The following is a 26,351-nucleotide window of genomic DNA, read 5'->3' on the forward strand; positions in this document are numbered from 1 at the left end:
TTTTTCAAGGCTTTGCTTCTGGAGCGGAGGGAAGGAGGTGTGGATCGGTATTCGGTGAGATTTTTGATCCGTCTTGAAGAACCTATCGAAGCCTGAGGTTCGTCTTGAGAACAGCTTGTCATCCATCTCGCCCTCTATCGCTCAGCGACCCAAATGGAGGCCCCAGGACTGCAGTCTGCGTAGGTGACCTGTGTAGCGCGGGCCGGGTGGGGCCTTTTCGTCCTTGGCAAACCTAATATACTTTTTCAGTGCTGATTGGAAGAAAATCTGTTCTTATCATGTCATTTCACAAATATTGAAAAAGACCTAAGAGAGAATTTAGCAGCTACAGCCGCTGGCGTTATTGAGTGCCTACTAATGCCGGGCTGTGTGATTATCTCGCTAGGTGTTAATCCCCATTTTACAGGTCAAGACTCAATATATTATCAGTAATTTTCTAACGTCGGACAGCAGGTAAGTTGTAAAGCCGGTGAAAAACACAGGTCATTCATTCGTCAAAAGACTGCTCCAGGTCTTCTAACCTCAAATCCAGATTTCTTTCACTGTAACATGTTCCTATTCAACTAAAATCTTTCTCTCCAACTCCATTGATTAACACAATCGCTTCCATTCACTATTTGTTGTAAATTTATGGGTCAGGTTTGGTGCCAGCAGCCGAAAATACTAAGAGTTTTCTGCCCTTCGGGGATATGGCCCACCTTGCTTCCCCTCTCAGCTGTTTTTTCCACTAATAATGCCTTGCCACACATATCTTCTCCCTTCAGGAATAATGAACTGGGGTCCTGGAAACACTTTTTCATTTATGAGCTGTGCTGTTCCTCCTACCCAAAACTACCCTGCCTCGCCCATCCCCAAACCCATCATCCCACCCTCCAGCTTTGTCCAGAGGACACATTTGGGGAATTCTGCAGACACTACCTCTTCTCTTTTGAGGTACAATTACCTTTCTTGAACATAGCATCTTGTAATTAATAATAACTGCCATTTACTGAATTCATAAATCACTTCGCCCCCATTATATGGAGTGCTTTATTTTAGTTTTCTTCTGTAATTCATACTGCAGCCTTCCAAATAGATATTCCTTTTTACAGATCAAAAAAAAAAAAAGATACAAAAGTTTATTGCTTAAGGATACACAGTAAAAATATCTGAATGAAGAGTCCAACTTAGGTCCTTCAGTCTTGCTGCACATATTCTCAGAGTCTTAATTTCCACAACCTGTATCAATTAGATCACTTATCACCTTTGTATTGTAATTGCCTATTTAACAGTTCTCACTTCCACCCCAAATGAGTTAAAAAATTAACTCATTTAATTTTTTAAAAGAATCATAAGCTTAGAAAGGATCTATACCATATTGTTAACTCAGTGATTATGCAGGGGTTCTGAGCTTCCGGAAGGTAGAGACTGTATCTTAGCCATCTTGGCATTCTTAACATCTGGAATATTTACTTCAAGGAAAGGGCTTAGTTGGAAGCTGTTGTGTGGATGAGTGGGATGGCTTGAAAGATTGTCAGGTGGATTAAAAAGAAGTTTGGGATTAGTCTTCATTCCAATCTGATTTTAGAAATGGGTAACTGTGGCCATTTGTCTTTCATATTTATTGAGTTATAAATATGAGCAATTTTATGCTAAATGGTTCGCAGATACTTTAAACCTAATCTTTACTGTTATTTTTATTTTTACAGATGAAGAAACAATTCAGATTGGCCAAGATCGCATAACTAAAAGTTGGGGAGTTGGAACCTACTAAAACTGACTCCAAATTAATACAGTGCTTGTAGCCACTTCTGTAATAATGGTAAAGGCTTTACTTTTTGCTATATTATATAGAGTGAAAGAACTCATGGAGGGAATGAGGCAGCACATGACAAATCTTTAAAGGGTACACACATACCAAGAAGAGTCAGAACAGGAAGCAGAAACAAGTAGCAGAAAAACAGATAAGGTTAAATCCCCCAAAATAAACTTAAGAGGAATTAAAAATAAAAGCAAGAATGAGCCAGACGTGGTGGCATACATCTGTAATCCCAGCAGCTCAGGAGTCTAAAGCAGAAAAATTGCAAGTTCAAAGCCAGCCTCAACAACTTAGTGAGACCCTAAGCAACTTGGCAAGACCCTATCTCAAAAAAAAAAAAAAATTTTTTTTTTAAAGAATATCCTAAAGTATTCTATCTTTGACAAAAGTCACTAGAAACAAAACATTAAGAAAGGAGTGTTCCCAACTATGAAGCTAACGTAACCCTAACCAGCTCTCTCAAAATTTTATTTTTAAGTCTTTATTTTATCTATTTTTATGTGGTGTTGAGGATCGAACCCAGTGCCTCACACGTACGAGGCAAGTGCCCTGCCACTAAGCCATAACCCCAGCCCTTTCTCAAAATTTAAATATACATTAGCTATGAATCAGCAACTGTCTGGTTGTAAAGTCTTCAAAATAACTTGCTGATATACATATCTTATGATAGTCATTACAACACTTTGTAATTATAATTAGGAAAAAACTTGAATATCCATTGGTAAGAGAATGGCTGAATAAATTTTACTACATTTATAATACAGAATACTTCAGAGTGGTAGAAATGCAAATCTAAAGGAATTAATCAGCATGGAACGAATTGTAAGATAACAGTGAAAAAAGATGTAAAATAATATATGTATGTGGGGGCTGGGGTTGTAACTTAGTGGTAGAGTACTTGCCTACCATGTATGAGGCACTGGTTTCGACTCTCAACACCACAAATAAAGTCAAAGGTCCATGACAACTAAAAAGTATTTTAAAAATTAAAAAAAAATTATATATATATGAAATCCCATTTAATTTTTTAAAAGAATCATAAGCTTAGAAAGGATCTATACCATATTGTTAACTCAGTGATTATGCATAAGTGAAGAGAGGGTATGAAAGTATTCTTCAGTTTTTTATAATTGTTCTTTTGATTTAGGAAAAAACTTTAAATCCTTACCAAATTAAAGATAGAAGCAAAGAAAAACATGTACTGTCACATAAAGCAAAGAAGGTAGTTTAAGAAATAATGAGCCAAGAGAGATTAAGTAGCTAAGAAAAGGACCCTAGTTTTAGCAAAAAAATCATTGATATACTGAGGAGAGCAATTTTAGTAAAACAGTGTATTAAAGATATAAAAACCAGTTTTGCACAAGATTTCAAGGTAAGTGGCTAATTTTAAAGGAAGTTTCTTGCCGAGTGTGGTAGCACATGCCTATAATCCCAGTGGCTTGGGAGGCTTAGGCAAGAGGAATGCAAATTCAAAGCCAGACCAAGCAACTTAGGGAAGCCCTGTCTTTAAATAAAATATAAAAAGGACTGGGGATCTGGCTCAGTTGTTAAACACTGTGGGTTCCATCTCTGGTACTAGAAAATAAAGGAAGTTTCTCAGTTGAAACAATGTTCAGAATTCATGCTGGAGGAGACATCTAGCATTTCAGAGAATAGAAATTTGTTTTTGAGTTGGAGATTGTGGGTCCAGTGTGTAAAAATTGCTTTCACCAACTTTTCCAGAGTAAAATGATAAAGTATGGTCTCTCTCATCTCCCACAAATCACCTTTTGATATCTAGTTCCACAGAAGGGAGCAGGGCCAGCTATAGTGACTAGGGTTTTAATAACCATCTCTTTCTGCTCATGTACTCTAAACCCCCATGGGATAGTCTCACTGTTTTCCAGGCTGTCCTGGAACTCCTGGGCTCAAGTGATCCTCCTGCCTCAGCCTCTCCTGGATACCTGGAACTACAGATGTGCATCACCCTGACTGCCCATGTACTCTTCTCTTTTACTCCCAGGCATTCTTGTTCTCTCTTTGGTGCTTACCTCCCTATGAATACATTTTGGTCCTTATTTAACTTGTCCTCCTCTGCCCAACAAAGTACCCATTATCTCAGGGAGCTGACCCCATTTAGGATTAGGAGAGAACTTCCAGCTTCACAGAATTCAGGCATTTGACAAAAGCTCTTGACTTTCCATTTCTGCCTCCAATTTACCTATTTAGTCAACTACATCTTTCTATTTGCAGGTGTGGTTAGATACCTCTTTAGGTTTTCCTGAATATTTTTTATAAACCTCTTTCAGGGTGCTAACTAGTCTGCAAGACCAGCCAGCCAGCCAAAAAAACATAACTAGAATATAGACACCTCCATTTTGAGTTAAACTGTTACATGGGAATTACTAAATTTGTAAATTATAAGCCCTGATTTTTTTCTTCCCAATGCTTATTTTTAACTTGTTTATTAACTAACTTACTTTGAGATTGCTTTGTATTTTCCAGACCATCAAAATTGGAAAAGTTACACTAAGACCAGATAATATTATAAAGTAGGTATAAACTTAATGAAATGTCTACATTTTGGGGCATACACAACAATCTTCCATTTATTCTTTGCAAACTTGAACTCTCAAATTTCAAATATAATGTTCCACCTTTTCTGGGGCTTCCTTTAGCTTTTCTTGGTGCATTTTTCAGTGTTGATTACTAATTCTAGCTCCCAGTGCTGTGTTGAATATTAGTTTTCCATCTGATTTTGGTACCAAAATCTAAGGTGGCTGATTTCTAAATTGATTACTCTATCTGGCTGTTCATTAGAATTGACTGCAGAGCTTTCTAAATATTTGAGGTGCCCTTGAATGAGAATCAACTAAATGAGACTTGATAGATGAGGACTCTCTTAACTTTCACTGTGATTCTAATAGGCAGCTAAATTTAGGGCGGCGCTAGATCATTACCCCACTTCTGGCTTCCCACTCAGGAAAAGTAGGAATTGAACTCTGAATTCCAACAGTAATTACCAATGACCATCTCACAAAAAGCATTGTCCTTCCTCCATTCCAAAGTTAGACCCTTATATTTCATTAACTCGCATCGACACTACCCTTTGTACCTAGACTTGGCACTCCATACTCAGCAGTTAAAGTATTTCTCAGTCTTGCCATATATTTGTGGCTTAATTTGTTGGCTAGCCCATCCCTTAAAGGTGTTGATTTTTTTGTTTTCCCTGTTGCCAAGTTTTTCCTCCTCTACTTTTCTTGCCTTTTTTTTTTTTTTAATTGGGATGATTCTTTTTGCTTCCTTCCCCCTTTGAATTTGTGGTTTATAATATTTACATTCTTCAGGACAGAGTCCATGGTCAATCTCTCATTTTTAACCAAAAATTTAATTATACATGAAAGTAAGGATGTATTTGGGCAGAATATACATACATAGAGTATAACTTAATTCTACTTAGGTGTGGTCATACATGATGTGGAGTTACCCTGGTCGTGTATACAAGGCTCTGAGTGTTATGACCAACTAATTCTTTTGTCTTTCCTGTTGCCCTTCCCAGTCCCTTTTTCTTGTTTCCCTTTGTCTAATCCAGTGGGCTTCTATATTCTTCCCCTCCCCACCCTCCCTTGTTGTGGTTTAGCATCCATAAATCAGAATAATTGGCCCTTGGTTTTGGGGGGGATTGTCTTATTTCACTTAGCATGAAATAAGATCTACCCATTTACCAGCAAATGCCTTAATTTCATTCTTTATGGCTGAATAATATTCCATTGTGTGTATATACCACATTTTCTTTACCCATTCATCTGTTGAGGGATACCTACATTGTTCCATAGCTTGGCTATTGTGAGTTGAGCTGCTGACATGAATATTTGCCTTCTTTCTTTAGCACTTTTTCCCTTATCTTCCCAGCTGCCAGCTTTTTATTTCCCAAGGAATTGTCCTTGGCCCTCTTCTCTCTTATGGATACACTTGGTATGCTGATAGGTTTGAATATCACCTTCCTTTTGAACACTCCATACCTGTGTTTGATTAAACCTATGTAGTGTCTCCAGAAAAATGTATAACAGAAAATTCAGCCTACATTTTTTAATTCACAGACCCCCCAAAATTCTTCCATTGCAGCATTCATGTATACCGAAATTCATTTAATTCATAACTCCAGTGAATACTTGATTTTCTTACTGGAATTCTCTGCATCATAAGATTCTTGGAGAAAAAAATAGGATATCACTTCGTTTAACATCTATAATGGCTGCATGTCCAAGAAAGTTCATCATCTATTTGAAAATTACCAGGTTTTAGTCATGAAAATCAATTTTTTAGAACACATGACCCATTTGAATCCTTTACATCTGCTATTAATTCTCCAAAAGATATCCTTCCTATCAATGTGGCTTTCACTTGCAGTTATCCTTGAAGCTCACATATTACCATCTTTGTAAAGTATTCCTTAACCCACCTCCAGGTGATTTGGTATGCCTACTTCTATCTTAGCATTTATCTTGTGTTTTTTATTTTTATTGCATTAGTACTGGAATAAGACAAAGGCAAGTTCAAATTTTGTATAACATCTGAAGTGAGTAGCTGAATTTTATCTATAAAATGGAAATATCATCTATCATGTAGCATAGTTTTAAGTATCAAAGAAAATACTTGTAGAAAGTCTGCCGGTGCCTACCACATAGTAAGACCTCAATAAACAAATAACTTTCAGTGTTTTATACCTATCTCCTCCGAATAAATGGCAGAAGGTATTCATCTCATGTCTCAGAGTACCTGGCTCATAGCAGGTACCACGCATATGTTTTTAAAAAACAAGTGATGAAAAAGACATAAGAAAAAAAGCAAGCACATTCCAAAAACTCACAAGAAATAAAGAAATACAAACCAGAAATTTCTTCATCATTCTATTTATTACATGTATGAATATTAACATCTCATGGTATCCATCTAATTCAATCAAAACCAACAAAGGAAAAAGGTTAACCATGTTGCAAATGAGCATTCTAACAGATTCCCCTGTAACTTAAAATAGAAATATGTTCATCTGCATTAAATCATTTGACAATTTGAAAAATACCTTTAAAAAAAAATCATGTTTAGTACTTAAATATATTTGTTAATTTCTTGATGGCATCAATGTCCAAGAATAAAAGTCATGTCATTGGATACTTTCCAAAAATGGACATCTGGGTGGTTTCTATAGTTGGGAGATACATACCTATATATATGTAGGCAAATATGTCCTATTGTTTTTAAAATTTTTTCAAAGCTGGCTTTTCTATTTGAGAAAAGTCCTACAGTGCTCTCAGTCCCCTTTTGAAGAATAAAATTAACTTCAGACTTTGCTGCTATAATCATGGGAAGCTATTAGGAAAAAAAATCTTTATGCTGAGGTTGCTGTTATTTCCATTTTTACCCAATAAAAAGTACAGAAACACTGTCTTTATTTGATGGTGTGCATAAATATTACACTCCATGGATAGCAAAAATATTTTTATTTATAATTTACAGTTTCACAAGTGAAAATCGTACATTTTTACACATACAATTTCATTTTGTTAAATTTGCACACATCTACAGAACTTTCACACAACAAGCACCTGAAACTGTGCAGGCAGTAGGAAATGCAAATACTAAAATGTATTTATTAACCAAATTATAGCTGAAGGCCCTGCCTCAGCTAGACAATTTATATAGATATATGTCTATATATACATAAAAAATTCTTCACGTTCTAGATCCAACAGCAGCTTTTTTTTAAAAAAGAAAACCATACCTTTCTCATTTTATTTAAACTGACTCGACTGTATCATTTTCTGTTTTAATTTCAGTAGGTGTTGCTATGCTCTCCTCTGTACAAGCTGGTGGAGTATCAATTCGTTCTTCCTTAACTTTGGGACTTTCACAAGGTTCTTGCAATTCATTTTTTACAATGTTCAACATAATGTTCAAAGGGTTTTCAACTGGTGTCTTGCTGGGAGACGGTGTACAATCAAATGAAGATGTCTACAAAATGAAAAAGCCCTATAAGTACTGATGAAAGTTCAAAATTATCACGTTAAATCACAGTTTTATAAGACCTTTGTATGGGCAAAGGAACACATAACAAAAAGCAACTAAAATACCTCCCCCCTTCCCCATAAGACATGCAAAGGCAGCCAAATACTAAAAACACTGAATATTCAATACGTATTTAGCAATGAGCTGTCCAGTAACAGCTGATCTGTTATCAAATATACAGCCAAAAGAAGTTGATTAGACAAGCTTTTGTCTTTAACCCTTACAAAGATGGTAGTCCCTTATACAAATACTCTGGGATTTTTGTGACTATAAACACTTGAGGATATGGGGGATTTTTGTTTTTGTTGAGTCAGGGGGTCTTGCTAAATTGACCAGGTTGGCCTTAAACTCTTAACCCTCCTACTTCAGCCTTCAAAGGAGCTGGGAATATAGGCATATCTCTCACACACCTTCAAAAATCCTAGGAAACTAATATTATGGTGATTTAAACAAATTTGACAATGTATACCATCATTTGGTTACAAAAATGGTCAAGCCACAAATATAACAATTTAAACTTAAGACCACCAGACTGGTGTCAATTTTTTAAGATTTGATCATTTAATATCAGATGGCTAAATGGAGTATATTAAAAAAAAAAAGTAAATGCTTCCCATAGTCATGAACGCTATTTGCATCATGATCCTTCTCTTTAGATTTCCACATTTCCTTGGGGCTAGTAAAAGACATCAAGATTCAAGTAAATTACAAGGATTAATAAAAATATTTCATAATGTTAGATCCTATAAAACACCAATATTTGGTGACCAACCTAACTGCCTCATCAAAATTAAACAGCACCAGGCGTAGTGTGCGAACCTGTAATACCACCAGCAGCTCAGCAGGCTAATGCAAGAAGATCACAGGTTCAAAGCCAGTTTCGGCAACTTACTGAAAACCATTCTCAAAAAAATAAAAAGGGCTGGGGATGTGCGTCAGGGTTAAATGCCCCTGAGTTAAATCCCTGGTACCAAAAAATAATAAAATTTTTTAAAAATAACTCAGTAAGATTAACTACTTTTTCTGATGCAAAAAATAATTGAAAATTAAAATTTATTGATGTAAATAAGAACAAATACAGAATCCAGAAAAAACTTACATTTTGATAATCTTCATAACATGATGGATGATATATCTGAAACAAAAAGAAAATGGTAAATAAGTATTTCATGCATATTCATTTCTAATGTTCTAAAATGATTTCTCTTAAAATTTAAACCAGAAGGTGATGTTCTATCAAAAGAACATTGTTTAATGAACCAAATTATCCTTACCCTTACAGAATTTTAAAGGAATATAAAAAACTTGATTTCTCTTTAAACTTGCCTTCTACATTTAAGTACCTACTAAAACATGGGTTGGTTTCATGGCAATAACAATTTGATAGTGAAATATAAATTCAGAATCATAATAGCATGATTAGGCAGAAAGAAAGATAACTAAGTAGGTTTAGAAGACCTAGTATTGAGTCTTGCACTAATTATGACATTTGCTATGTAAGCATCCAGATGATTGCTAAGATCCTTCCAAACTCAAACATTCTATGACTCTAAAGGTCAGTGCCTTTTTTATTGACCAAAATCCAAAAATAATCAATTAGGAATCTTCTTTCAGAGAATTGAGCTACTCCAACAAAAAATATAACTTTAACATTCCTTATAAAGTACTGAAATTTTACCTTTCCATCTACTCTGATAGCATTTTTTAAGTGCCATTCCTCCTCTTCTTCATCCCAATATTGTTCAAACTGTTCTTGACAGATTTCACAACTCTAAAATAGAATCATATAAAATAAAATTTAGGGACTGGGGTTATGGCTTAGCAGTAGAGCTGGCGCCTAGCAAGAAATTGCGAACTGGGTTCGATCCTCAGCACCACATAAAAATGAATAAAATAAAGGTATTGTGTCCAACTACAAATTTTAAAAAAATATATTTAAAAAAATAAATAAAATTTACATAATAGAACATTTAATCCCATTAAAGAAATATATATTTAAGAAACTTAGAATGTTGTTAAAAGTTTAACAATGTCCAACACATAAAAAAGTTTTAAATATTCTGAAAACAGTTAACATTTCACAACACAATGATAGAGCTTATAAGAAATATTAAAATCATTAGAAGGATATAAATAAATTGATATGTTTATGATTATTAAAGGAAGTGAAGGATAAAATTTAAACATTGTTCTCTGACCTCAACTGCTCCAGCTGGTCCAGCAGGTACACTTTGAAATTCCTTTTCTTTAGCAGCCTCCTGAGTTTTGAGCACAACTTCTTCATGCACCTTTTCAAAAAACTGGCTCTTTGCACGTTCTTCCAGATCAGCTATTTCCTCAAATTCTATCCAGTCCTTAAAATGAGTTGATTTAAAAAGAATATTTCATTTGTTCCTAAACTTTTACTGCTTATCTTCAATATAATGCCACTTAAAGGTAAAGGTGTATTTTTCTACAATATTGTTTAAATATTATATCTTCTCACTGAGCCCCATAACTAATGGACAACATGTAACAACAACTGATGAACAACCAAGATTTTAATGTTAGGACTAGCGGTATACCTCAGTAATGAAGCACAAAACCTAGCATGCATGACTGCCCTGTGTTTAATCCCTAACACCACAAACAAAATTATATACACATGTATGTATCTTAATGTTATTTTCCATGAGCCCTAAAGTTACAACTAATTTAAACAAGAAAAAGTTCATATACAATTTTCACAAAAATAATTCATTCACTGTACCTTGGAATTTTAAACCTGGAACAGGTTTGTATATTATTCAAAACTCAACAAAAAGCAAATACTCTCCAAAATACCTTTATGTAAATAATTGCTTATATTCTAGGTGTCAAAGTTTATTCAGAATATCCAAAAACTAAAGCCTAAAAGAAAGTTCGGAGGCATATGAATTACTTACCGTTAAACTGTAGTACCAACGTCTGTGAGTGACTTTTCTACTAACATCCTTCTCAGTTCTATTTTGCCGATAGTGCCAGTCCAAGTGATCTGCATATACATCTGTCTGTGATGTTGTAAACCTCATTCCACAAGAGTAACACTGAATACCAGTGTACAGTCGGTTTATAACACTGTCATAACGTCTGTTTTGAAAAAGAAAAAGTCTACGATAACATATCTCAATGGCTAAAAGAACAAAATCAATTCCAAATAACTTCAGTTTGCCATATTTTAACAAGGGTGAAATCAAGAAGGCTGGCTGAAACAGTTAATATCCAGACATCAATACTCTTACCTACTAGTATCACTGGCTCACTTTACCTAAACTTTGATGAATAATGGAACATGGAGCCTAGGTAAGCTTATTGATGGCCCTGTCCCAGTTACTTACCTCCTTTTTTAGCTAAAAATAGAATGATCTTATGCTAGCTAATGAGACCATAGTGGTTGGCTGATTCTCAGTTTGGAGTTAATATCAAAGTAGATACGGCAGAATAGTTAGATTTCACCCCAATAGGTATTTGGAGTTCTGAATAATTCAACTGCTCCACTGATTTAAAGAACAGTGAAATAGCCAACTATATAACAACAGATAGCTAACTAAAAATTATAAGATCTGTAGAAAACCTACTATAGTCCATTTTTTAAATTCTAGACTCCCTATTTGAGAAGTAATAAGTACACAGAACAAGTAAGAGAAAATACAAAACAGAGCAGTTATTAACTCCAAATGAAAAAGAAAGCAAAATATAGAATACGGATACTTTGCATTCTAGAAAACTAGAATGCATTCTAGAAAAATTACTTGTCATACTATTAACACTGAATGACAATTTAATGAAAAACAGTTTCATAACTACATGGAGGGAATTAGTAGGACAATAAAAGAGCTAGCTAACCAAGTACACTAACATGCTTGTTGTCCTAGTTACTCAAGAAACTATTGCAAGATGATGGTTTGAGTCCAAGTGTTTGGGGCAATCCTGGGCAACATAACAAGACCTTATACTTCAAAAAAAAAAAAAAAAAAAAAAAGTAAGAGCTAGCCAAATCTTTACTTTTAAGAATTTCACAGTTCATCTAAACATAATAAATCAAAAAGCAACCAAGTGTGGTGGTGCACACCTATAATCCCAGCAACTTGGGAGAACTACAAATTAAAGTCAGCCTCAGCAACCTTGCAAAACCTGTATCAAAATAATAAAAAGGGCAAAGATGTGGCTCGGTGATTAAGCGCCCCTGGATTAAGTCTCTTGCACCAAGGAAGGAAGGAAGGAGGGAAAAAAGCATATTTTATGAAATCAAGATATAAATGATAGAAAAAATATGTTAAAAGTTTGAGTGAAGGGGCTAGGATTGTGGCTCAGCAGTAGAGGACTCGCCTAGCACAGGAGGGACCCAGGTTCGATCCTTAGCACCACATAAAAATGAAGGCATTGTGTTGTGTCCATCTACACCTAAAAAAAATAATTTATATATATATATATATATATATATAAAAGAACTTTGATGCATTTGTTTTTAATAAAAAAGAAGTTTGAGTGAAAAAAGTTGCCTTTAAAGGACAGAGCTAGATGAAGAATAGTAGCAGGAAAAGGGATGCCATCTTTTAAGCCTTTAACTTCAAAATATTGATTTTTAAAACGGTAAACCTGTTAGCTGTTTTTCTGATAAAAGAATATAATGAATTCATTTACTAGAAAATAGCTTTAAATTTTTATATATCATATCACCAGGCACACTGGTGCACCCCTGTAATCCCAGTGGCTCAGGAGGCTTCAGGCAGGAGGACTAAAAGTTCAAAGCCAGCCTCAGCAAAAGCAAGGCATTAAGCAACTCAGTGAGACCCTGTCTCTAAATAAAATACAAAATAGGGCTGGGGATATGGCTCAGTGGTTGAGTGCCCTCGAGTTCAATCCCCAGGTACCAAAAAAAAATTTTAAAATAAAGATAACAAATTTATTTAAAGATAACAAATGTTAATAGTGGTTATCCATAAAGAGAAAACTGTAGTTAGTTTTATTTTCCTGATTTTATTTACAGTTCTCCTTTGTTATCCTCAAGGACTTGGTTCCATAATGCCCCATGAATACCCAAATCTACTGATGCTCAAGTCCCTTACATAAATGGCATAGTATTAATAACCTACACATCCTCCTGTATATTTTAAAATCATGTCTAGATCACTTATGATACCTAACACAATACTATGTAAGTAGTTCTTATACAAACTAATTAGTAAATAATGACAAGAGAAACATTTGTACATATTCAGAACCAACCCATTTTCTTAAAGTGGTTGAATCCACAGTTGTGGAATCTGCAGATACTTAGGGCTACCTATATTTCCTACATTTTCACAATGACCATAACATTTCTTATAAGATTGAGCTATAAAGACCTAACCTTCTGAAATTCCATAGTGTAAGAATACAGAAAAAATTAAGACAAAAAGGAAAACATGAGCCAAGCATTGTGGTGCAAATCTGTAATCCCAACATCTTGGAAGGCTAAGGCAGGAGGACTACAAGTTCAAAGTCAGCCTCTGCAACTAAGTAAGGTCCTCAACAACTTAGCAAGACCCTGTCTTAAAAGATAAAAGGCAGGCTGGGGTTGTGGCTCAGCGGTAGAGCACTCACCTAGCACATGTGAGGCCCTGGGTTCAATCCTCAGCAGCACATAAAAATAAATAAAATAAAGGTATAGTGTCTAAGTACAACTAAAAACTACTTAAAAAAAAAAAAAAAAGGCAGGGGTAGGGATATGACTCAGTGGTTTAAGCACCCCTAAATTCAATCCCTAGTACCAATAAAAAAAAGGAAAACATGAATTATTAATACCTTTTATTTATATTTTCTACACCAAACATTTAAAAAATAGAAATGTTGTGGTGGCCTTTTGACCTAAATACCTGCACAGCACAGACTTTTTTAAAGGGGATTTAAAAACAGGCTTCCTAAAGATAAGATTACATTATATAGTTTACCATATTCCAAAAAACAGGTGGATGTGAGGGAGCTTTCTAAAATTTAGAACAGTAAAATGGAATAAAATGAAAATAATATAGTAATAATGAAATAACATATACTGTTATTAAAGTCATTGTCTCTTTTAAGGAAAATTAGATTACGTACTGTTTCAATTCTTCAATTGTAAAATTAGTGAGATCTGGAACATCTTGATCTTCATTTTGATCTTCTTCTTCTTCAGGGGGAGGCTGAGCAGCAACTTCGTTTACTTCTTCAATTGAGAAAAGACACAAATTTCTGAATATCATTTACTCATATATGTTCTTCACAGAGGAACATTATAATGCCATAAGCATACAGTGAAACCCAACTATTCAGTGCTTTGATCTGGCCAAAGAACTTAGTACACCTTCTTGAAATTTTATTTCATCAATATTCAATTTATATTCAAATTTGGCCAAGAACTTAGTATACTTTCAATTCTTGAAATTCTATTTCATAAATATTCAATTTATATTCAAATTCTAAATCAATTTACATTCGACACTGATGGAGAATAACTAATTTAAAACTATATATGACATCTGCAGGAATGTTAACTAAAATAAATGTCCACCATATAGTAACCTTTCAATCTTAGACAATTTTTTTAAATGTCATAATAAACCAATTATATCTGATTTTTAAAAAAAAATTTTTTTAAATAAAAGTAGTGATGAGTACAGTGGCACACTGTAATTCCAGCTATAATCCCAGCTACTTGGGAAGCTGGGCAAAAGGATTGCAAATTTGAGGCCAGTCTGGGAAATAGTGTGACGCTGTGTCAAACTAATTTTTTTTTTTTTTTTAAAGAGAGAGTGAGAGAGGGGAGAGAGAGAGAGAGAGAGAATTTTTTAATATTTATTTTTTAGTTATCGGTGGACACAACATCTTTGTTTGCACGTGGTGCTGAGAATCGAACCCGGGCCGCACGCATGCCAGGCGAGCACGCTACCACTTGAGCCACATCCCCAGCCCCATTAAACTAATTTTTAAAAATATCACTCAGTGGGGGGGCTGGGATTGTGGCTCAGCGATAGAGTGCTTGCCTAGCATGTGCAAGGTCTTGAGTTTAATCCTCAGCACCATATAACAATAAATAAGTAAAACAAAGATATTAAAAAAAAAAAAAAAAAAAAAGAACACTCAGTGGTAGAGCAACCCTGGGTTCAAACCCCAATATAATGAAAAATAAAATGAGATTTGTAAAGTCAATGGAATGAAAAGAAATTCTGAAATAAAACTGCTAATTTAAAATAAATACAAGGTATGCTTGAGAATTCAACTATAAGGACATTTATAAAATTATTATATCAAATAACACATCTCTGTAACTAAATGAAGCTTAGTACATAAAGAATAAAATCACACTTACGTGTTGTAGCTGAATCAGGCTGGGACAATTTGAGAATTCCTGTTTTTAGCAGTTTTGAAAATAATTCATTAACATCCACCTGACTGAGATGATTATCGGGATATGCCTTAGGAAGAGCGCCTTTGAAAAAATAACATTCTTAAAGTAAAAGAACTTAAAGATGCATTACATTACTAAGCATTTTTCTAAGTTTTCTTCAAGATGTTCTACCAACAAAAAATCTTATTATTCTTGGATCTATTACTTCAAAAGCTCAAGTTAATTTTTCATTTAAGTTGACAAATCATCACCAACAAAAAATATTCTAGAATACTATTAAACATGTTATCTTTAAAAAACCAGTACTACCCACTTTTGTCTAATTGATACCAAGAAAAAGTGTGTAGAGAGAACCGAAAGCCTCAATCTCCTATGTAAAACAGTGCCATAGGTAGGTCTGATTTTTAACCTTTCTAATGTTCTAATCTAATTATAACCACATTGAGAAAAGTTGTTTTGTATAGGTGAAGTAGTATAACATCTCATGCAGAGATTTCTAGGAGGGAAAAATAACCCAAGGCCAAAGTGGAAGTACTCCTGACCCCACTGCTCCCCAGAGGAACTGATGCAAGATGACGACCATCTAGCTCAGAATACAACTGCCCCTATGGCCTGTGCTTAATTTTGCAAAGCAGTTCAAGCTTTTGCTAAACAGTGTCAGGCTTATTACAGCTTTGATAATTTGAATCAATGAGACAAGCATAACAAAATTCTCCTCAAACTCAATCTGATACCATATTTTGCTAAGCACTATTCTGATAAAAATTGTGATTCTTTAACTATAAAAATAAGCTATGGTTGTAGCTCAGTGGTAGAGTGCTTAGCATGCTCAAGGCACTGAGTTTCAGCACTGCAAAAATGTAAAAATAAAATGTTTGTCACTATTATACATCTGCCTACACCTCCAAAAAACTGTTCTGAACCACTAAATGTTCCTCTTAACAGCCAGCAGAAATTCTATTTGTGTCCACAATACACACAATCCCTACCCTTAACCTTTATAATGCTGTACATTTATCACAGTAGGCTAATGTCTTCAAATTAAATATCTGAATGCATGAATGAATAAATCAATCCCAGTAGTTAATCAATTACAATAGCATTTCGCAACTAGTTTAACAGTTACATTCCATTTAGTGATCAAGAGCATGAACAAATTATGTTGTCAGATCTCCTTGCCAGAAAGTTAGAAATACCACTTTCAGTTGGGGACATGATCAAGTTTCTTATCTTTGCATCAATTTCCCGGGACTGTTAATAATAGTTCCTACCTACAGCTGTTATAAGGATCCAATGAATTAAATATTTCTAAGTCCCTGGAATATTTGGCACCATACACATTATTTAAGAAAAAAAAAATCAATAAATCTAATCTACTACACTAAAAAGCTCTTTGAAGGATGAAACCTTATTAAATTCCTCCTAGCACAATACCCAGCATAAATGATCATAAATGATCATAAATGATCAATTTATGTTTCAATGAATAAATGAACAAGGAGTAACCATTAGGAAAGTGTTGTTTTCACTTTCAAATCAGAGAAGGAACCTTGAGAGAAGCTGAAGATAGCCCACTGAATACTATTCACATCTCTTATAAGAATAAGCACACTTGTGGGGCTGAGGCTGGAGGTCAGTGATAGAGTGCTTGCCTAGCACATGTGAGGTCCTGGGTTGGATCCTCAGCACCACATACAAATGAATAAGTAGAATAAAGGTGAAATATATATATATATTAAAAAAAAAAAAAAAAAGAATAAGCACACTTGAAAGGCATTCCTAACATCTCATCCAATACTCTCAACCCAGGGGAATCAAATCTGATTTCCTCTGTGATACTGCTATACTCTGTGCGCACACACATACAAAAACACACATATAGCCCAACCTTGTAAAAGAAGAAAATTCAGTCTTTGTATACTATCTCATGCCACTAACCCAATACAAGACATCCCTACTCAACAAGGAAAACTGGTTTATAAAGGAAAACACATTAATAGAGCACTTAAAAAGTTACAAAGTACTTTTACATATACTACCTCACTTGATTCTCTTAAAAAAAAAATATCCCAGGCAAATAACACTACCATCTCCTGTTCAGAGATGAAAAAAAATGAAAAACAGGATATTTGCTTATACCCTGTTCACTTATAAAGTGTCAGGGTAGAGATTCTAACCCTGGTCTTCTAAATTTAATCCCAATCCTTTCCTTCCCTTTTCATTAAAGTGAGGACAAAAATATATATATATATATATATATTTCTGAAAATAGCTTTTTTAAATTATTTAGAAATTAAAACAAATGTTACTACTATTTGGTTGGGTTAGATCTCAACACATTAACTTTGCAGTTATGTTACAAATCACCATAATTTATATATTTACCACATATTAAAACTAAAATTCAAAAAAATTTTAAAACTCTTTTTATCCATTGTTAATTGTGACTCACCAACAACAAAAATGTGTAACAACAGACCTGGCTAAGAAATCAGTTTTTCTAGTTTTGTGCCCACAAAAATATGAATGAATCAATTTTATAAAAGTTCCCCAGTATTTGCTTAATAAATGTTCACCTGAATCATAATCCATGTATACACACAAAACAACTCAAAATATCAAATTCCAACAGATCAAGAAGATGAGGTAGGAGGAATGCAAGTTCAAAGCCAGCCTCAGCAACTCAGCAAGACCCTAAGTAACTCAGGGAATCTGTCTCTAAATAAAATATAAAAAAGGGCTGGGGATGTAGCTTAATGGTTTAAGCACATTCCCAGTATCAAAAATAATAATAAAAATAAATATATATATAATAGCTCAAATAATTGAGACTTCTGAGGTTTGTCATTTATTTTACTCTATGTTAACACAAAAATCCCACTTCTACCCTCTTTTTTCTGTTCTACAAGTCCAGGTTAACCATCTCTAGCTGTAAATAAGGTCAACATGGATACACATCAACAATGTTAATAAACTCAGCAAGGGAACAAAAACATTTCAGCCAGATTTAAATCTCTCTAAATTTAATATGCCCTCTCAACAATGCCATTTTCTGAAACTGACAAAATTAGCCACTTAACAAAACAACGATTCTCTTTTTAAAAAACAGAGTTCAGAAAGTACCTACCTGAAGGATTCTGAACAAATGCTCCAGGATTTTGTGGATGAACTGGTAAAAATTGTTGTCCTTGGCCAAATGCTACCGGCTGAGCAACACCAGTCATAACCTTTAAGATAAAAGAAATAGTATCTTTCCTTACATCTCTCACAGTTATAAAGAACTGAGAATAAGTTGAAACTTCCTTGAAAAGTTTAAGATACCATACAAATATTAGATGTCAACTAGCCCTGTGCCCTTACACAAGTCACTTTACCTTGGGGAAGGTTTCCCTTACTTACAAATAGAAGAACTGTCATACAACAATAAAACTTGTATACAATCATGGGGCTACTTAGCAAAGCTGAGGCCAAAACTCCAAACCCTTGACTTCTTTCCAGAGTCTAAAGCCAATCTGAACTCCAGGTTATTATCCTTCATGGTCATCATTTTGGAATAAGGTTTATAACTGGAGTAGAAAGTAGATCATAAAAGATGTCAAAGGGAATGTTAGTCAGGGATGGGATTATGGCTCAGAGGTTGACTGCTTGCCTACCATATACAAGGCACTGGGTTTAATCCCCAGCATCACAAAATATTAAAAATGAGACCTGTTTTGAAACAGGTATTGTACTTGCATACTAGTTTGTAGATCATAGGGAGGCAGGACTTCAACTTCTTGCTACTACATAAAATAAATACCCATTTATAAGCCTTGTCAGTATCCATGTGAATTTTCAGTGTTGTAGAGATAATAAAAAACCACCAATTCTATATAACATAGAAACAAAACTAAATTAAGTCCCATTTTAGAATATCTGTCAATAACACTACCATTTCTTTAAGAACATATAAGAATAGATTCCAAATAACTGGATATATAAACAGGAGACTACTTTCTATCAATAAGTTCATAATGTGCTTTTAAGATTTTTCTTATTTTTCATTTTCTTCTAAATAGTCTTACTACTATGAAATGAATTTGTCCTAGTAAAGTGTCAGCACCCAGTATAAAGTAAATTTAGTCCAGAACTTTAGCAAGCAAGGAACAGTCATTAAATTTTCAATTGAATTCATCACAAATTGTAAACATATTGCTTTAAAATTATTTCAGTATGCATTTTTAAATGTATGCAGAATAAATATGAATGAGCATTAATGAATGACTATGTGTTTGGGTAACCAGAGTATATCTGAAAAATAGATAGCAAGTTTGCTGTGTTATTATTTAATATCAAGCAATTGTTATCTGATTGGAGTGAATGGAAAGACGGTGAACACAGGAAGAGAAAATGAAGAAGAGATTGTATTCACTGTGAAAATGCGGACAATTTCATTTTCTTATTTAAGGAAGTTCTTGACCAAAAAAGTGTAAGAAATCAGCTCTATAGTTACTTTATAGCATAACTGGGTTCAACAGTTGTTCAATGTAACAGAGGTCTATAAAACATAATACTTCAAAGCTTTGAAGCAAAAAACAAAACAGAAATCAACAAAAAACAGCATGTGTGTATGAAAGCAGAGAGAAAAGGATGAAAATGGAAAAGGAGAAAGACAGATATTTCCCTGGAGCAGGAAGAAAGAGCTAAAATCAGTTGTGGATATAAGTTGCAAATATCCCTGGAAGACACCCATCCCTAGTGTAAATGAAGTAAATTAAGAACTTCATTTCACTCTACACAATAAACTATGTCCTGAAGGACTTCCACAAACCCTAGAAATATTAAAAATAGTTGACTTATCTACACATCACATAATTTTACAGTAACAACAGACTCACCTGTTGAGATGCCTGAATATTTCCTACTGATAATGGTGCAGGTAAATTGCCAAAGTTTCCGAATTGAGAACTCTGAAGATTCTTTTCATCAAAATAGTGTCCAGAAGCTCTGTTAAGGGGAGTTGAGAAACTCTGGTTTCCAGGGCCATGTGGTCCATTAAAATTTGGTCCTTGAGGTGAATCAAACATTTGTTCATGTCTTTGGAATTGTAGTCCTTGGGATGGGGCATTAAAAGCACTACCAGGTGGATCATTATATGGACCAGTCTGATTGAAAGATTCAAGCCTTTGTGAAGGATGATTGTCAAATCGTGTGCCTTGTAGACCGAGAGGAATATCAAACCTTGATGCTTGCTGGTGTTGTGGACCATCAAATCTTTGAGGTATACCATCAAATCTTGGTTGAACTTGCTGTCCAGGTGGTCCATCAAACCTCTGTGGGCCTGGCTGACCAGGAGTTCTTTCAAATCTAGGACCTGGCTGCCCATGCAATCCATCAAATCTTGGCAAGAGTGATGGCTGACCTGGCTGACCATCAAACCTTAAAGCATGACCTTCAAATCTTGGACCACCTTGACCCAGAGGCCCTTCAATTCTCAAGCCACCTCCTGGTACTGAAGGACCCTCAAACCTCATTCCACCACCTTGCTGGACTAAAGGTCCTTCAAACCTGATCCCAACCCCTGGTTGACCATGTGGACCCTCAAATCTGAGGTTTCCACCAAGTTGATTATGTTGTCCTTCAAATCTCAGACCAGCTACTGACTGACCATGGGGGCCCTCAAACCTCATTCCAACTCCTTGCTGTAGCAAAGGCCCCTCAAATCTGATCCCACCTCCTGGCTGACCATGAGGTCCATCAAATCTAATGGCAGCTCCTGATGGACCATGACCCCCCTCAAATCTAAGTCCACCTACAGGTTGACCACGGGGATTATCAAATCTAAGACCACCCACAGGCTGACCATGAGGTCCCTCAAACCTCAGACCACCCATAGGTTGACCACGATGTCCTTCAAATCTGAGACCACCCACAGGCTGACCCCCTGGTCCTTCAAATCGCAAACCACCTGCAGATCCCTCAAACCTTAGACCGGGGGAACCCTCAAACCGAAAACCACCTCCTCCTGCTTGACCAATTGGCCCCTCAAACCTCAGAGGTGTCCCTACTGGTCCTGGAGGACCTTCAAATCTCAAAGGACACCCACCTCCTAACTGACCTTGTGGTCCTTCAAATCTCAAAGGGCCTCCTCCCCCCATTTGTCCTGGTGACCCATCAAACCGAAGAGAACCTGGTGTAGGAGGTCCATCAATTCTAGGGCTTAATTTATTAGGTCCTTCAAATATCATCTTGGTTGGGCCATCTCTTGTTACTGATGGCCTACTAGGTCCATCAAATAATGGTCTGTCTTCAGCTAAAGCAGTAAGCCGCTGATTTGTATCAAGGCCAGCAAATCTTGATGCTGGGCTATCTACAAATGGTTTATCTGAATCTTCATATCTAGGTCGCTTAAGTGGAAAACGATCATTGAATGGAGATCTCTGCTCTTCTCGCACACCTTTTAAAAAAAAAAAAAAAGAATTTTCACTAAATTTCAGTTTATATTAAATTACCTTAAAAGTCTTCTTTTTATATTCATGTAAATGTTTATCCAAAGACATAAGATCTATCTCACTATATTAGAGGGGCGGGAAGAGACAAGATAGCATCAAGCAATACAGGTAAGAGGATGCCCTCTGTATTCAAACACACATGGATTAAAAAAAAAATCCCCACCCTATCAATTTATTATTTGACATTGAGTGCAAGTTATTTAACCTCTCCATTGTTTCTTATCTGAAATGGGGATAATATATATTTCATCAGGTTGTTGTATTAAATCAAATTACATATATAAAGAACCTAGTGAAATCCCTAATACACAACTGGCCTTATAAATACTAACTCCCTTCCCCTTCCCTTTTCATATGGGGGTTGGAGGGAAGGGAACAAAACAGACACATAGACAAACAAAAAAAGGTAGTCTGAACAGTAATAAAATCCATCCCCACTTAGCTTGTTCATTTTCCCTTCACTGCTGTGTGATTCAATAGGCATAATCTGATTTAACTTTTTCTACCTTTAGCAGAGACTTGCTCGTCATGTCTTCTCCGGCCCTCATGGGGTGAAAGATTCTCAGCATAAGTACGACTCCCAGATATAGGAGAAAGACGTCTTGCTCTTTCACTAAATTGTTCTTTTCTGTCAAACTGTGCTCCACTATTCCTACTTGCATGTTTACTTTTGGATGGCTCACATTCTATTCCAGACAACAAGGCATCAGTCAAAGGGTAGTCAAAAATATCAGGATCTAAGAGATCAAGTCTTGGAAATGAATGCTGAACCTGTGTCCTTTTCAGTTTTGCTTTATGTTCATAGTAGGTTAATTCAGCATCAGATAAGAGAGGTTTCTTTTTTAATCCACCTTTATTTTCTTCTGTAGGACTATCCCGTACACTGCATCTATGTTTACCTTCTTGATACTGAAAAAGCTGTCGAATTTGATGCACAACAACAAGGAACTCATCCTGTGTAATTTCACCAGATGCTAAACGTTCACTCGTCTGCATAGGGATGATAAGAGCAAATTAAATAATTTAAATATAAAAAGTACTTATTAAGTACAAAACAGAATAATGACTACATGGGATTAACCATAGTAACTACCTTTTGAAGCAATTCTCTTTTGCTTGCAAGAGTTAACTCTTTAGGAATCTGAAGATTGGCATCTACACTTAATCGATGCTGCTGCTTTGGGGCTCGAGGTGACAAGATTCCTTTAGTGCTTGACCAGCTCTCCCTATGCCTTAGATGAGGAGATTTACTATGTTCATCACCCTGTTGTAAACTGAAACCATAAAAGCAGTGTGTTACTTCCAAGTTAGTTTGTTTTTTAATACTCAAGACCATATTTAACAATCCTTTCCAAATGACTCAGTTAAATAGATACATAAGTAACCATAAAAAGTAAAAACAAGTCAAGAAAATTCAGGTATGAATTCTGATTCTTGCATGCCCTGGACTGTAGCCTTAGGTGAATTTATAAACCTTTCTGAACTTCAGTTTCCTTATCTGTAAAATAGGAATAATTGATGGTATTTAAACTGTAGCACTGTTAACAATTAAATGAAACAAAAATGAATCTTAACATTTAATAATCATTTCCTAATTTTTCATTAATACTATCTTTAAAATACATATATTATTGTACTTGATCAAAAATGTTAATATCATACCTTTTATTTTCTTCCCAACCAGATTTCCATCTTTTGGCAGACTTAGAACTTTGCCAATTTTCTATATTCTCCTTTGGCTCAGAGCCTGACTTTGTAGAATGTTGATTTGCAGTTTCTTGTGGTCGTTCCTCTTCAGTCTTTTTCATTCGCCTTGGATCTCGAACATCCTGTTTAGTACTTCTCTTAGCATTTCTTTCTTCCCTGGAAGGTGGTGTAAATTCTTCCATATGTGACTGCTTAATTCCAGATTGACGAGTCTTACCAGCTTTAGGTGTTGAAGTTGGAGACATACTTCTCTGCCTTCGTTTGGGTGACCGCCTATCTCTTCTCTTTGGGGAATGTATAATTGGTGACCGGGACTTGGGTGATCTTGATCGTGAACGCTTTCTATTGCTCGATCTCCCTGGTTTTATCCCCTGTTTTTCCAATTCTTCTGTTATTGTATCCTGTTTCTGTACAATCCCATTTATGATTTTATTTCTACTTCCAATCAGTCTGTGTTCAGATGATTTCATGTGCTCATCTTTATCCTTTTTTTCTACTGTTTTTCTCTTCTCTTTCACATCATCATCTTTGCCATCAGTCTTATCTTGAAGATGTTTTTTTAATCTTGGATCTCTCTTGTTCATATCTGACAATCTCACACTTTCAGATTCTTGATTTTTCAAGTCTTTCGTGTGAGATAATTTGTTTTTCAGAGGTGATGGTGATTTAGATTTAGATTTAGATTTAGAATCTAATTGGTCAAGTTCTTTCTTGGTTATTTTTTCACCTGATTTACTTTTTTCTTGTTTGGATGAATTTAGTTTTTCAGAGGGTACAGTTTTACTTGTCTTAATGTCAGACTGGTTCAATGTGTTCATTAGGAATTCTTTCCTGTGACTCTGATCTTTTCCATGAGAAGAATGTTGGCTCATCCTGTTAAGACGAGGATCCCGGTTTGTTCCTTTCAAATCCTGAATTTGTAAAGATGGACATGGACGGGTTTTCTCAGGTTGTACAGGAACCTGATGGGGGGCTTTAACTGCCATAGGGGGAATCTGTGAAACATGTAACTTGGATGGTGCTGATCCAGGACCCAAGTTGGATGTCTCCTGCTGAACACTAAGAGAAACTGCCTGAAATACAAAATAAATGTTCATGTTTATACTATAAACACACACGTTATTTCAATTTCCTGACATTATGAAGAATTCTTATATTCCATAAACTTATTTACTTGATGCCATATTTATATTAGGCATTTCTAATGTATATATAATGAAAAGAAAGCCCATATATATATAGGTGATTCACTACCTCTCATGAGTCCTTTCTTTTATGGCTTTATAATACCTAGATAAGGAGACATCATCATCTTTGCCAAAAAAGTTAAAAAATGTTTTTAAAAAACCTCCCTTTCAGGGCTGGGGATGTGACTCAAGCAGTAGCGCACTCGCCTGGCATGCATGAGGCCCAGGTTCAATCCTCAGCACCACATACAAACAAAGATGTGTCTGCCGAAAACTAAAAAATAAATATTAAAAAAAAAAAAATTCTCTCTTAAAAAAAAAAAAAAAAAAAAAAAAAAAAAAAACAACAACAACTCCCTCTTCCTAACTACTCAGGATTCTAAAATAGATTATGCCTAAGAAACTACTAAATTAAATTCTATGTCAGTCATTATATTCTGTCATGAAATTTAGTTTCTCCCAGAACAGCACTGTTAATGATCTTGCAAAATTTTGTCTTCCTATACCTCTTGATTCTCAAATAAGTAAAATAGCTTAGTATAAGGTCATTCATGCATGAAAATACATTCTTCTCTTTAAATTTTGATAGCCTTTCTTTTGTAGGCTTTTTGAAGCCTAATTATTTCAATGAAACTCTATGCAAAACTATGCAAAAACATTCACCGCAGTACACCTACAATCTTGAGACTGCAAATATTATATCCATATTTATATAATGGTTAAAAAAACTAAAGCGCTACCTTATAAGACAGCAATCTAAGATAAAACAATTTGGAGAATACAGTACAGCTTATAAACATGTGTTTTCCAATAAGGATATAAAAATTTGGTCTAATAAATACACCATAATTTGCAAACTAAGTGGGAAAATACAATATCAATAAAATAACATGCTGATACAATTCAAATCAAAATTTTGGATGACAGGTTTAAATTACTTAAAATGCCAAATCTTCTGTACTTACCAGTTGTGCCTTAGCTTGCTCTAACTCAAGCTCCAGCTTTTTCTGCTGAAGTTCTAACAACTGTTTTTGCTTTGCCAGTAACTGCTGCCTTATTAGTTGTTCTTGAGTAAGATTCTTTTGTATATCAGGAACAATCGGAGGAGTAGAGATGCTGGGGGAACTGACCACTGTGCCAGGTGTTGAAGGCTCCTCAGGCTAAAAGAAAAAATACTTTGTTAAGAAAACATATCTAAAAAGGAAGCTAAGGATTGACTAAAAACTACCAGTTTAATTCTTAATACTACCGTAATGAAGTCAATCATGTTTAAAAGCACACAGAAAGCTTTTTAGTTACATATTAACTAAATAGGTGAATGCATTTTTTTAAATAAAATTTTAATTATATACTATTACTTTTCAAACTGATTTAGCACAAATATTATATTTTTGCTTTCTGGCAAGTTTTAAAGTTAATATTTGGTAGTTAAAAGTATTAGTATATATCATTCACACTAAAACTTACCGATTTATTTAAAAATTTGGGATTCACATGGATGCTAGATGTATTCACATTAGGGGGTAGAGGTTTAATAGGCCAAGCAGGATCTAATGAATTGACTCTGACATCCAGGGCATAAAGTTTCTTCAAAGGGAATATTTCATCCCATGTGGAACGTAACTTAAATAAACTTTTTCTAGTATTTTCATCCACCTAGAACAACAGAACAATTCTATGGCTTGTTAAGTTACTATAGAATATTTCATATATTAAGTAGAAAGCTACATAAGTCT

General features: G+C 34.9%; 1 protein-coding gene and 1 long non-coding RNA gene across 3 annotated transcripts in view; one reads left to right on the forward strand and one right to left on the reverse strand.

Moving 5' to 3' along the window:
* On the forward strand, nucleotides 1-7,187 carry LOC143392693 (uncharacterized). Its single transcript, XR_013090397.1, has 3 exons — nucleotides 1-179; nucleotides 765-933; nucleotides 1,689-7,187. It is a non-coding gene; the product is annotated as an uncharacterized LOC143392693 (long non-coding RNA).
* The window catches only part of Pcf11 (PCF11 cleavage and polyadenylation factor subunit), a 25,726-nt gene continuing 6,049 nt past the window's right edge, over nucleotides 6,675-26,351 (reverse strand). Inside the window, exons 3-16 of one of the 2 annotated variants that reach the window (XM_076846573.1) lie at nucleotides 26,083-26,271; nucleotides 25,581-25,775; nucleotides 23,384-24,501; nucleotides 22,815-22,995; nucleotides 22,621-22,711; nucleotides 20,108-21,666; nucleotides 18,358-18,457; nucleotides 15,192-15,311; nucleotides 13,943-14,048; nucleotides 10,768-10,951; nucleotides 10,042-10,197; nucleotides 9,522-9,614; nucleotides 8,943-8,978; nucleotides 6,675-7,789 (exon numbers count right to left, since the gene is read on the reverse strand). In XM_076846573.1, coding sequence (XP_076702688.1) covers nucleotides 7,574-7,789; nucleotides 8,943-8,978; nucleotides 9,522-9,614; nucleotides 10,042-10,197; nucleotides 10,768-10,951; nucleotides 13,943-14,048; nucleotides 15,192-15,311; nucleotides 18,358-18,457; nucleotides 20,108-21,666; nucleotides 22,621-22,711; nucleotides 22,815-22,995; nucleotides 23,384-24,501; nucleotides 25,581-25,775; nucleotides 26,083-26,271 — 4,344 coding nt within the window. In that variant the 3' untranslated portion in view covers nucleotides 6,675-7,573. Of the gene's footprint in view, nucleotides 7,790-8,942; nucleotides 8,979-9,521; nucleotides 9,615-10,041; nucleotides 10,198-10,767; nucleotides 10,952-13,942; nucleotides 14,049-15,191; nucleotides 15,312-18,357; nucleotides 18,458-20,107; nucleotides 21,667-22,227; nucleotides 22,712-22,814; nucleotides 22,996-23,383; nucleotides 24,502-25,580; nucleotides 25,776-26,082; nucleotides 26,272-26,351 lie in introns of both variants that reach the window. The other variant, XM_076846572.1, reaches the window with a different exon arrangement.

This window comes from Callospermophilus lateralis, chromosome 2 (genome assembly GCF_048772815.1).
Source record: "Callospermophilus lateralis isolate mCalLat2 chromosome 2, mCalLat2.hap1, whole genome shotgun sequence".
NCBI classification, from domain to species: Eukaryota; Metazoa; Chordata; class Mammalia; order Rodentia; family Sciuridae; genus Callospermophilus; species Callospermophilus lateralis.